The sequence below is a fragment of the Macrobrachium rosenbergii genome, chromosome 21 (assembly GCF_040412425.1).
Source record: "Macrobrachium rosenbergii isolate ZJJX-2024 chromosome 21, ASM4041242v1, whole genome shotgun sequence".
Classification (NCBI taxonomy): Eukaryota; Metazoa; Arthropoda; class Malacostraca; order Decapoda; family Palaemonidae; genus Macrobrachium; species Macrobrachium rosenbergii.
The window spans coordinates 9,015,569-9,030,221 of record NC_089761.1 but is presented as its reverse complement, the minus strand read 5'-3'; the positions used below and the strand labels follow the sequence as shown (position 1 = coordinate 9,030,221).

Below are 14,653 nucleotides of genomic sequence, written 5' to 3'. Positions count from 1 at the left end.
CCATTTTTTGCCTATTTTTGACACGGAATATTTTGCAACTAGCCAATCATGGTGGTCCACCCCACCCATATTTTTGTTACAGTTATTGATGGCATTTGGTTGAGGGACGCCTTCCTTGGTCTTAGAATCCTTTACCCAGCGTTGGACTTTAGCAAGTGGTTCAACTGAATCAAAATTTGTTCCCACTGTCACACATTTGTTATCAAACCATTTGACTATGAGTATTTCTTCATTCGTGTCGAATCTGTAATCATATGACTCTCTTTTTTCCTTTTTCATGTCTTTGTCCGACTTCAGTGGACAATTTTTCAAGCGGTTTTCCTCATGGTTCCTGTAGCCTGAAATCCTAAGTTTCTTAGGTGCACTAGTAAGTCGTAACCAGTAAAATAGTTGTCAAAATATACAGAATGAGACTGTGAATTCTCAACACTTCTTAGCATTTGTAAAACTACCTTTGAACCAACTAAAAGATCTTGGTCTTCTGCAGAAGCATTAAAGGTGTCCATGATACTTGACCATCATTTCATCTACGGCAATACATTCTTCGAATAAACCAAATTGCATAAATGAGCTTTGAAGCATAGAAATGAGGTTTATTACCTTGAATCCTTTGTCATGTTTATTCTCATTAGCATAGGCATTATCACAGAAATGGAGAAAGCTTTTTATATTTTGATAAGAATTCCTCGACATAGCTGCTTTGACAATAGGTACATCAAGATCTTCGTCATTTGACCAAAAATGTCTCTCTGAAGGTAATTTATGATAACCAAAAAAAGACTTGATCTCTTCAACACTTAGGATGACGTTACCTTTATTTTTGGTAACAGTAGCATAACGGACACTTTCTTTGATGATATGATCGTATACATCTGGGGACCTGATAATTGCAAATATTTCAAGAGGTGTAAGCTTGCTCACATTTTCCTTCATTTTCTTCAAATTGTTTTCATACGTCTTTTCTCTTGGTTTGTTCTTACTGTACTCTGGAACTTTATACTTCCAGGATGGTTCAGAATCACAGAGTCTTCTCTTCTTTGTTTTAGATTTCCTCATAACTTTGTCATCACAATGAGCCATGTCAGAAGATGCCGAACCTGTTGAGGCTGCCTTGGAATCATTGTTTAGGCATGACTCTTCCACTGGTTTCCCGTAGCTGCAAGAAATTTTTGGTGGAATCTTACTATCAATGTGTAACTCCGAAGTCCCTGGGACATCTTGGACAGTTGCTTCACCCGTAGTATCATCAGATGCTTCATCCTCATCAGTTAATTCATCAACATCTGCACTTTCAATTTGTTCCGCATCATGTTCAGAAAGTTCTTGTAATATCTCATCTACAGGATCAAGCAGGTTCCGACATGATCTTACTCCTTCATCCCAGTTCATAGTAACTTCATATACCAATTATATAGAACATTGTACTTCAAATTATATATACAAGTTATAATATTGAGTTAAAAATTCCATTTTCAAAGGAATATATTGCCATGAAATATCATTATCTGAAAGGTAGATTTCATAAAAATCTTTTTACTTCATAAAATTTCTTTGGGCGCCTGTGGCGCCTTGAAAAAAATAACAATGGTAGGTTAGGATTTAAAGTGTCCAAAACAGGATTAGAAATCAGATTAAGGGTAACAGAATAGGAGAAAAAAAAATATTTTCTTAACTGTCCTCAAAATATATATGTTTGGATGCATTTGGTTGGCATACTCAAGAAATTCATCTGCTCGATCTTTGTTCCTAAGCAGTAGATGCTTAGGAACAAAGATCGAGCAGATGAATTTCTTGAGTATGCCAACCAGATGCATCGAAACATAAAGTTTACAGTCGAATATGAAAGTGAAAATAAATTGCCTTTCTTAGATATAATGGTTTCAAGACATGATGATCATTTTAATACCACGATTTTTAGGAAAAAAACTTTTACCGGTTTGGGTTCTAATTTTTATATCCTTTGTTGCTTTAATTTTAAGTTAAATTCTTTGTCTACCCTCTTCCACAGGGCCTTTAGTTTAACATCTGATTGGAATGGTTTTCACGAGGAAATTCTATTTCTCCACCAATATTTTATTAATAACTGTTTCCTATCTGAACTCTTTTACAAAGATTTGCACAAATTTTTAAATAATATTTTTCAACCAAAATTCAGAATACCAACAGTACCTAAACTATCTTTCTATGCAAGTGTCTCGCCTATCTACGATAAACTTTTTTACCAAATTTACGACAAATAATAAACAAATATTTACCGGTTGTCGAATTGAAACATATATAAATATATATATATATATATATATATATATATATATATATATACATACATACACATATACACACACACACACATACACACACATATATATATATATATATATATATATATATATATATATATATATATATATATATATATATATATATATATATATATATATATATATATATATATATATATATATATATATATATATATATATATATATATATATATATATCCGTAATCGCTGTTCGACCTCCTTTCCTTGATTTAATCAGAATATAAAAAGCTCTCTCTTTGTTAAAGTAAGAGAGCATAGTAGGTAGGGGAACAAGTGAACAGTTGTTGTGCCCAAAGCTCAACTGTCAAAAGGGGTAGGAATTTTATTTTAGAGGCATATCAGACAGGATAGGTTTGGTAGGACCACCCTTAACTACATTGTACCTTAAGCTCACTTTTCTATGACCTTTGTACTGGCGAGTTTTTGTAATTCTACAGACGATAACTGGACCCACACCTTGGCTTGTGGGAGGAGCCGAGGCCAGTGGCGGCCCAAGCTTCCACACGCTTCAAAGGGAGATGCAAAATTGCTCCCGACCCAACCAGAAGTGTTCCGGGCAGCCCACTTAGTCTCAGTCTTGAATTCGGGAGAAGAATTGCCACCCAATGGACCAAGGACTTCTGATGCAATTGATTACTGCATTATCTATTCCAGCAGTAAGTCTGAAGGTGACAATTACTCCCAGTTCTCTTTCCTTTCATCTTAAACTCTCATTTTCATGTTTCCCTGTCTTAAAATGTCACTGACTATGCAAATCCTAGCAAAACCATATCCCATTTATGAAGTCAAATATATTAAGTACAATTATTGTTACCTAGAGGAATTGCATAAATTATCCTCCATGGTGTTAAAGTAATGTCCTTGCAGCCAAATAATGACAAGTGAGAGCTCTTTTGGAATGTTATCTGGATACGTCTCTTCCAGAATTGTGCACATCTTGAACTGGCCACCATCTTGTCTGGAGAAGAATTAGCATCCTTGATACCAAGATCCTCAATTCACGTGCTTGCAATTGCTTTATAGACGCGTCACAAGAGGCCCCAAGTCATTGCGTTATTCACTCCCTTATGTTGAAATATCTTGTGTCCAAAGTGGAACAAAGTTGGAGCTGTTGTTAGTTTCCGTAAGACATCAGTTAATGATATTCCTTGTTGAACTAGTTGTTGGAGTAATGTTGTTGATTTAGCTCATGTGTTCAGAATAAATCTCTATATTCTGTAACCTAGTCTCAACTGGCGACCTAAATTAGTTGTGTTAACTTATCTGTCATTTTTTAGGTAACTTTCAGCCTTAACTGATAGGATTACGTGGGTCTTAAATTAAGCAAGACAATATAAATTCTTTAAATTCTTAATTAAACTCATCATTATTTTTTTTATTAAAAGGAATTCTATCACTGCTCTTTGTTTGGAAATACCTCAGTCATGTACCGCCCTTTTGATAGGTGATTAAACTGCAGCCATCTGTAGGAAATTAATGAAAGTACATGGCATAATGCGACAATGGCTAATGATGTCACACACTAAATTTCAAACTTTTTGAAAGAAAATTGGCAGAGAAAAAAATGATGTTGCCTTACTTATTGAACACTCTTTACAGATCCAGAAGCATCTCCCAGTGTCTACAAGCATGATCTCAGTGGGAGATGATTTAAATACTCCTGTGGCTAATCTTACTCCTGCATGATGAAGAGAATTAAACATTTGAAGGCTACGAGGTTTTGCTGAGGTGTAGACTTAACACCCACAAGTTAATTTTGAAAAGACTAAAGCTTTGTATAATCTGAGTATCTGAGTTCGATCAGTACCCCAGGAAGTGTGGGACCTAACTTTTAGGATATTCATGGCTTTCAAGCATTTTGTCTTAATATATTTCAGATGTGCAATCAAAGTCAGGTTTTTATAAAAAAAAAATCAACCCAAGGAATCTTGTTTCCAGTAACAAATGGAATGCTCTGCCCATGTATGGACAGATCTGGGTTATGATGGACTCCTCTTATGTGGTTAATGTGCATGGTTACCATTTTACTAACTGAAAACCTAAAACCATTCATCTCAGCTCATTTTACTATACTATCAACAAAGAGTTGAAGGTGGTATTCAGCTATTGCCATCCTTGTTGCTTCAAAAGATATTGAAAGGTCAACAACATTAAATAATTGATAATAGCTACTAAAACTGACGTCACAATAAGGTATCAACAAATAGAGTATAAGATATATCTGGAGGAATTATTTTGATACCACATTGGCTACTAAGGCAACCAAGGTTACACCTAGAACACTACCAAGATCAAAGGAAACAGTAATGTGATGCTATTTGTTAGTTTCATATATTGTAGGTTCCATTCGAACCAACACGTTGTTGTGGAGTGCATAATTATAAGACCCACTGAGCAGGGAACAAATATTCATCACGTTCCAAGTACCGCATCAAACGTGTATGCCCCATTTTTTCATGGTCTTGGACATACATGATGTCAGTGCAATGGGATAATAATTCTGTCTAGAAAGGTTGTCCCTGATTTTACAAATGGGAGTATTTTTAACACCTCCCATTGCTTAGAGAAGATAAGTTCTAGAAAAATTCTGGTAATAAGGCTTAATATGAATAATTTGGTATTTTCTTGTGTATGCTTAACGGTGAGTATGTTAAATCATCCAGTCCGGAACTGATTTACTGCATTCAATGCTGATTCAAATTCCCTTATAGTAAAAGGTATATTATATTACTCATTCCTTGTAATAAAATCAATTTCTATCTGTTCCATTAACCTTCTTTGAGCAGATTATGGTTTGTCATAATTTTTCTTTGCAACATTAGCAAAATGATTAGCAAACTCATTTGTAATTAACTGGGGATCTGCAACTTTGCAACCATTGAACTTGAATACAGTTGTACTGAAAAAGTCAAGAGCATCATCAACACAGGGAAAGTCATCAGCCAATTCATCTACTGAGCTGTGCTCCTTGAATATTACCTAATCAGCTTTACTAATGTTCCATTCAGCGAAACGTTGAAGCATGAGGATTTGAAGGTACATTCAATATCACTGGAAATTGGTCGCTGGTAAATCTCTCATTTATCACTCTCCAATTGAAGACCATAAGGCGGCCATCATTGCATTTAGATAAGTCAATTGCTGACAATGTGCCTGTTTGAACATGAAAATGTTTATACAGCCGCGTGTTTAGGAATCCCAAATTTTTACTTCCTATGATGGAACAGAGGCAATTTCCTCTTTGACTGGTAATGATATCACGCCAAAGAGGATTTCTACTATTCATATCTCCCAGAATAACAAAGAATCATGGTAGCTGTTAAATAAAGGATTTACATTTATCAGTGGGGATGACTTCGCTAGGTGGTCGATAGGGAGAGCATACTGTTAATTTTCTTTGCAAATGGCTCTGCACAGTGATCACTTATAGTGTAGACTGGAAATTAATAGGATTTTGTTTGGTTTCACTATGAATAAAGAAAACTGTTATCAGGGAAATGATAGACTGTATACTCTCACTGGCTCAGACATGTATTATTACCAACCATAGTCTCCTGCAAAACTATACATACATTTAACTCTAAATCCCTAAGAGTTTCACTTGAGAAAATGAATGAAATTTACTTAGATTTAGAGGCTGATTAACTACAGCTCCTTTTAAGTAATTTTACTTTAATGCCTTGTTCCTGCTCTTTTTCCAGGAGACTGATTATTCTTGGCTACCTTCCGTTTCAGATTTGGTGATGATGCTGTTTCCATACAGGAGGAACCTGCTGTAGGTGGCATACCCTCCCCAGTATTATGGGCTCTGGGCACCTTTGATGGCATCATTGTTAAAAAATATATGGGGCTCAGGAGCACCAGACAAAGCTGGCGCGGCCTGAGGAGAGATGGAAGTGTCAGACACAATTGTTTTACCCTCTGAAGAGTCACGAGCACCAGTCAGAGCTGGTGCAGGCTCCAGAAAGATAAAAACACCAAATACAGCTAATACAGCCTCCAAAATGTTGCTTTTCTGAATACATCATTTGTTGGGGTGCAAATATCATTCCCTTATAGTGATTCCAAAAAGCATATACTAAGCAGTCTACTTTAACTCCTCCAAGATGAGAAAATGCTTTTAATTTTTACTTTCTTTTACTGAGACCTATTCTACAATAATTTTTCCCTGGCCTTCAGATGCTATGATAGGCTCTTAGCCATAAAACTTCACAATGTCTCTGCACATAATAAAAATGTAAAAATTTGAATCTTCAAGATTCTAAGATATGACCCAATTCTTGGTCTTGGGATATATTGCGTAAACTTAAAACAAAACCATGCTGCTTTTATTTCAGTAGGTAAGCAGGTAGAAGTAAATGCAATAATAAAATCTAGAAGTGTAACTAGGGCTCCATTAATCTTCTTCATTTCTAGTTTTCTGAAACCAAAACTGTCATGCTGGCTTTGTCTATCCGTTCACACTTTTTTCTATCTGCACTTTTTCTGTCCGCCCTCAGATCTTGAAAACTACTGAGGTTAGAGGCTGCAAATTGGTATGTTGATCATCCACCCCCAAATCATCAAACATACCAAATTACAGCCCTCTAGCCTTAGTAGTTTTTATTTGATTTAAGGTTAAAGTTAGCCATAATCGTGCCTCTGGCAGCGATATAGGACGGACCACCACCGGACCGTGTTTAAAGTTTCATGGGCCGCGGCTCATACAGCATTATACCGAGACCACCGAAAGATAGATCTATTTTTGGTGGCCTTGATTATACACTACAGAAAACTCGACTGCACCAAAGAAATTTCAGCACAATTTTTACTTGTTTCAAGTATAATCACATCTTGATATTTTAATTCTTCTACAAGTTTCTCTTCTGAACACATCAGTTGGGGTGCGAATATTATTCCCTTAGAGTAATTACAAAAAACATGTAACTGAGCAGTCTACTTTGACTCCTCCAAGATGAGATAGTGCTTATAATTCTTTACTTTCTTATACTGACACCTATTGTACAATCAGTTTTCTCCACCTTCAGATGATATCACAGTCTCTCAGCCACAACTCTTCACAATGTCTCTGTGCACATTAAAAATGTTACAATCAGAATTTTCCATATTAAACATAAAATATTTTTCATAAAACGAGGTTTCAAATATCCCTGGTCCTGTTTCACATATACTTCTGGTGAATATTCTTTGCTTCATGCTGCAGCACAGGGTTCCAGTGTAATTACACTAGAAGGTTTCCTAGCCATGTCCAAACAGATGTTATCAGAGGAGGGTGCAGAGATCAACATCTGTGCCAAAAGGGTATCATCAAATGGTCCAGGGGTATTTGATTCTTTACTATTATTCATAAAGATCGAAGTGAGAAAGAAAGAAAATAAATAAATCTGAAAATCTGAAAAAGGTATAATCAGTTTTCCATGGAGTTTACTCTTCTATCAATGGCACCCGGAAGATCCGACTCCCAAATTTCCACTCCCTGCCCTACCCCACAGGGGATAGCAAAACAATTAGGGTGGCTCATGAGTGTAAGCCAAACCCACTTGTGGGGACTGAGAGGATAACAAGAATACAATTATCACAACCCTAATCATATCACAGGCAAACCAGAAGGAATAACGAGTCCTATCCCCTAAACAAGACCATTCCTGGGATCAATGGCCTAGTTCTGTGAAATATTTCTGTCCTTAAGGTGTCAATGTGAATAATTCCATTGATATCCCTCACGTTCAAACATTATTGGGTACTGGATGATTCTACTACAGCTATCACTATTAATTTTAGATATAACAGCAGTCCCAGCTATGATACCTTTTCCTACTAATCAAGATTAATAAATTTTGCCAAAAATGGAAATTTCCTCATGATTTTATCAAACAAACTATATATATAATATATATATATATATATATATATATATATATATATATATATATATATATATATATATATATATATATATATATATATATATATATATATATATATATATATATATATATATATTCTTAGAATTGAACCGGAATGAATGAACCCTGAGGTTCAAGAGGCCCCTCAGGCGACAGTGGTGAATGAAAAATACAGCAAACCCAAAACAACACAACCGATTCTTTGTGATAAACTGGCCCGAGTTCATATGAAGGATGATAAGAAAACTGAATTCTGGCCATTCCTACACGACTGGGAGAGGCTAGCTTTAGAATATTTTACAAGGCAGTGATGGGCCACATGCTCATGGCAATGTATCTCTTCGGGTGCAAAAACCGAGTAAATGAACAAAACTTTTATTGCTTTTGATAGCTGAACCAGTTGTCTGCTGTTCACTAATGGATCTAAAACCTAAATCCCAAGTTCGATACGTGCCGGGCCAGATGCAGTTATGAATTATAAATATATAAATCTATATAAATATATATATATATATATATATATATATATATATATATATATATATATATATATATATATATATATATATATATATATATATATATATATATATATATATATATATATATGTGTGTGTGTGTGTGTGTGTGTGTGTGTGTGTGTGTGTGTGTGTGTGTGTGTGTGTGTGTATAACATAAAAGGCTAACATATTACTTCCCTATGTCAATACATACTCTAGGTATAATGTGCAATTTTGTTAAATATTAATAAAATTCTAATAAATATCTGGATGATCCAAGTTTTAATTGTAAATGTCCGGTGCAAGTAATCTAACGTTTTCGTGAAATATGAGACTATTCTTACTAATTTGAAACTTTTACAGAAATAATGGCGATGCTCTTATAATTACTAAGAAAACTGCAGTTCGCCCTTTTAAATTAAAAAGGTTGGCAGCCATTGCTCTAGAAATAGCTTCTGTAATATTTCACTGAAGGCGATAAGGCTTTGATTAATTTATAATTACTGGCACTGCAGTTCCTAAAACTTGGAAGTTTATATGCTTTATTCCATTAACATGTGCGTACAAATGCTCTAATAATATCGTAAACCTATTGATAGCTCTGTATTTGCAGCTTTCTTATTTAATATCGTTTTATCCATGCTTTATAGAGAACTGAGGTATACACGCCTTAATATATTGTAGGGAAAGTATTTTTTAAGGCTTTACAAATAAAAGTACAATCCTCTGCGACCGTTTCTTTATACACCAGTGGTGGTATAGCTCCCTTGTATAATATATATATATATATATATATATATATATATATATATATATATATATATATATATATATATATATATATATATATATATATATATATATATTCTCAAAACGTTCCATTTTTTGATCCACATACACTGTAAAAAAAAGAAGTCTAACAGTCATATTCGACCTTTCGTTCACCGTTGAAATACGTCTGTTTGAGTGCAGGTCTGAGTACAAAAATACCGAACGAATGTACTCTGTTTCGCCTGCCGGGTCATCCTGAATGATGCAAAACAATCGTCTTTGCGAAGAATGTTCAGATAAACTTTTACTTTACGTTTCGAAGGCTTTGGCGATTTAGTTGGACAGTACTTTCAGCCATCGTATCCATGTATGCAGTGATGGAAACTGTATATCTTCTTCTTGCATGGAGGGGTAAAAAAAATTCCTGGAATATTTTCATCAGACGCTTCACGTTATACTGCACAGCAACTTTATTCTTTTTTTTTTCTTTTTGGGTTTCTGTTTGTCATTGACGCACCCTTTGTAAGGCGCGGAATCGAGAATAGCCTGACAAATGACTTTAAGGGAAGTCTTCCTCTCCGAGTCAGTTTTTCATAAATCCTTCTCTTCCTCTTTTTTCTGAGAGAGAGAGAGAGAGAGAGAGAGAGAGAGAGAGAGAGAGAGAGAGAGAGAGATCGTAATAGCAGCAGAAATATTAGATAAGTTTAAAACAAGTGATAAACAATCCAACATATAATCCAAAGTATTGTTAAACAACAGAGTTGTTAATTTTAAAATTTCTTGAGTATGAAAGAAATATATTAGTTTTTAAATAAATACCGAAGCCGGCAGGGAAGGCATAATCAATTTATTATCTTTTGAAAACAAGATGAACAGTCACCAACAACGGTTATTTATTGGTTATCTCTTACTAACTCTAGTCAATATTAATGCTGCTCTGGAGAAAAACTAACTAACTGGATCTGCCACTTGCTGATCCGCAATAGCTTGTAGTTATCCCAGTAAAAAGTCACGATTGCAGTATACTTTTTGCGGCTCAGTCTAAATTGTATTCAAGATTCTTTGCAGATTCCATTTGGCCCAACTGCATTGCTCTCTGCTTTTTACCTTTCATAAGATTCTTTCAGTCGCGTCCTAATTAGTTGTCCAACTTCTTTAACTTCACCTTCCTCTAGCTTTTACTTCTCATTCAAGAACATATCCTTAGGACGAGTCCTTTTAGAGTTTCGAAATGCGACTTTTTGGCATCATTATAAACTATCCGATAATGCTAATGACAATGACCCCTTCTTGAGTGGTTATTATTCAATCAAACCCACTGACCTAGACTCGAAATCAACCACATTTCATGAACCCATACTACCCTGATTTTTCAGTCCAGTAAACCTTTATAGTCTTGTCCATTTAAACAGAAAACTGTTGCTTCCGGGGCAATTGGTTGTCATTCTGGTTGCTGCTGCAGGAATAAGATAAACGCAAACAGTTTTTCAAAGAATTTTAATGCAGGTGTAGTGATAAATAAAGCAGTAATCATTAGAATAACTAGCCATTTTTACATTCATAAAAATAGTGTTAAAACTTTGCCTTGTTAGTGATTACCAGTAAGTGGTAGTAACTGCTGAACTATTCCAGAATATTTGGAAACAAACACATTTTGCTAGATGGCGTGGGAAACAGGTTATGGTTATTTTGAATAAATTATATTATTTATTTAAAGGAAAATGTTCATATAATGAAAGGGTTTCCGACCTCTTCAAGATGACGAGAACCGGGCAGCTTTTATGGGTATTTTATGATAACACCACCATAATTTTAGAATGTAGCCAGTAGCAATCTAAAACTGGTATCAGATTCTGATTATGCATTTGTGATTTACTATCGACCTGGTATCTTAGGTCAAGATCATCATCTCTGTCACTCAGATGATGCTTGCAAGCACGATGTTAACCATCGTTAAAAGCACTGTCTTAGCAAGGGGGTAAAACACTGTATTGGAAATCACTAGATTAGAGCTTTGGATTAAATGCAAAATGTTCTAGAAAGACTAAGAAGCAAACAATGAGGAAACTGACGTTACTTGAAGCAAGTGTTAATTTTTTTATCCAAGCATTACTGTGGTGACAGTCTATTTTATCCAGACATTAATGTGGCGTCTGTCAAACAGGTATTACTGGGCTGATTGTCCCTTCTATCCAGACATTACTGTTTTGACTGTCCCATTTACCCCCTCCCCTACTAAACCTAAACACACCAGCCCACTTAACTGAAACACCCCCACTAAACCTAAGCACACCCCCAACTAAACCTAAACACACTTAACCTAAACACACTCCTGCTAAACCTAAACACACCCCCACAAAACATAAATACAAACCTTGATACAGAATTATTAATCCCAGTAAAGAAAAGCATTTCCAATGATATATTTCTATGGTATTGAGTACATGAAATGTGGTATGATAAACCCGTAGAGTTTATTTACAACGTAAGTTACTAAGGGAAGGGAAAAGGGGGATGGGGGAAAGGGAACGGGGTATGGCTCTGAAACCTACCCTGTTATCTAAGTTGGGTCAAATGATGGCCACATGCCAAATTTTGTCTAGATCGGTCAAATGGTTACCAAATAAGTTACAAAGATTAAATGCAAAATGTTCTAGAAAGACTAATGAAGCAAACAAAGAGCAAATTTACCCCCGCTAAACCTAAACACACTTCCTGTTAAACCTGAACACAGCCCCACTAAACCTAAACACACATCCCCCCTAAACCAAAACACACCCCCAACTTAACCTAAACACAATCCTTGATACAGAATTATTAATCACTGGAAAGAAAAGCATTTTCAAAAATATATTTCTATGGGATCGAATACATGAAATGCGGTATGATAAACCCATAGAGTTTATTTACCACATAAGTTACAAAGGGAAAGGGGAAGGGGGATAGGGAAGGGGAAAGGGAAGGGGACGGGGATACGGGTTTGAAACCTACCCTATTATCTAAGTTGGGTCACACGATGGCCACATGCCAAATTTTGTCTAGATCAGTCAAGCGGTTTGGATTTCTATAGGTCACAAACGTACAAACTAACACATAAACAGATATACAGTTAAGCAAACATCCACTTGTATATATATATATATATATATATATATATATATATATATATATATATATATATATATATATATATATATATATATATATATATATATATATATATATATATCAAATCAGAGTTATGGTTTTGGTTTAAAGAATACAGTCAGGACTTTCCAAAGATTAATGAGTAAAGTTTTAAATGGCATCGGCAACTGTGTCGTGCATTTAGATGATATTGTGATATTCTCAGAAACTTGGGAAGAACATTTAAGAATTTTAGCGACAGTCCTTAAAGCCCTTGCAGAAGCGAATCTGGTTATAAATCTGAAAAATATGTGAATTTGGGAAAACCTCTATCACTCACTTAGATCATAGTGGGTCTTGGAAAGATTTGTCTAAAAGCTGGGAAAAGAAATTATCATCAATTTCATAATCCCAGCAACTAAAAAGCAGGCCATGTGATTTCTCGGAATGGTTTCATATTTCTGTAGATTTGTGCCGGATTTTTCAGAAATAAGTGCTTCAATTACTAAACTGTTTAAGAAGGGACGAAGTTTCGTATTTAGTGACGAGTGTATAGAAGCTTTCAACAAATTAAAGGTGCAATGATTCTCGAGTCAGTACTATTGATACCTGATTTTAGCAAGGAATTTAATTTAGCGATCGATGCCAGTGACATTGGCGTGGGAGGGGTCTTACTGCAGGAAGTGAACTGGATGAAGCACCCCTATGCTCCTTGTTTAAAGAAACTGAATAAAGCCCAGCAAAATTATTCAACTATCTAGAAGGAATTGTTCATTTAGTTTCAGCCTTGCAAAACTTTGAGATTTATGCACGTGGTGGTCCTGTTTTAACTGTATATACTGATGATAATCCACTAGTGTATTTGGAGAGATTTAACGATAAAAATAAACGTCTCATGCGATGGAGTTTAGAATTACACGATTATAATCTGAAGACAGTCCATATAAAGGGGAAGAGTAATGTCATAGCTGATAGCATTTCCGTAGATTTTCCAGAAGGAGAGAACCGTTCTTTCTCTCTTCGTTCTGCACAAATTCAGCATGAGCCATTGTTTTTTTTTTTTTTTTTGCTGTAGAGCTAGTGTAATTTGCCTAGTGTGTGTAGGGAGTGAAGTGTGAAGTGAGTGTTGAACATGAGATGACTGTTTTTCTTTTTCGTTTGCCATATTAGTTTTTTTATTGTTCCTTATCTTAGTTTTCTAAAGTTGAGTTGAAGCGAGATGCGAGGAGTTGTTCTTTAGTTCAGAGAATAAGTTTAAGAAGTTTTCGTCTTTTTGTTATCTTTTGGGAAAAAAAATTAAATAGTTTTTTTTTTTTTTTTTTTTTTTTTTAGAGAATGTGTCATGGGTAGTAGCTATTTTAGCTGGAAAACTTGTTAAAATGAAAAATCTCTTGTCCATTGCGTATTAAGGACGTCCAGCCTAGTGTTGTCTTGAAATTGTCATCACCCAAGAACCGCGTGATTCTGATGCTGGTGCAACATCTTTGTGAGTTGCGCCATGTTGGATGTTGGAGGAAGGTTTTTTCATGTTTAAAGTATGTTCGTAGGGGTTCTAGGCGCTTTTTGTATTGCGTGATTGAATGCTCTGTTTTGAGAAGCCTATCAGCATGCAGATATTAAAAAATCTCCTAATATGGAGATGACAATCGCTTGTTGTGTCACCATTAGCCCCGATCATACGGGGGTGCATAAGCTCCCATAAAATCGACCACTAGAGAGAGAGAGAGAGAGAGAGAGGGCAAGCAATATAATCAGAGGTCAGACAGGCAATGTCCCGACGCCAGGCAAAGAGTCCCCCTTCCGACGGCTTGGTCACCTGCCTCCAGCAATATTTATCATGCTTATGACGAGGAGAAGCAGCCAGCCCTTCCTGCCTGTAATAAGGAGAAGAAGCCAGCCCTTCCTGCCTGTAATGAGGAGAAGCAGCCAGCCCTTCCTGTTTGCAATATGGAGAAGCAGCCAGCCCTTCCTGCCTGTAATAAGGAGAAGCAGCCAGCCCCCTGTTTCAATATGGAGAAGCAGCCAG

General features: G+C 35.6%; 1 protein-coding gene across 1 annotated transcript; it reads right to left on the bottom strand.

Annotated features, from left to right (window-relative positions):
* Positions 1-492: 492 nt before the first annotated feature.
* LOC136849379 (piggyBac transposable element-derived protein 2-like) lies at positions 493-1,389 on the bottom strand. Its single transcript, XM_067122732.1, has one exon. It carries the CDS (start codon positions 1,387-1,389, stop codon positions 493-495), a length of 897 nt encoding a protein of 298 aa, XP_066978833.1.
* Positions 1,390-14,653: the final 13,264 nt, after the last annotated feature.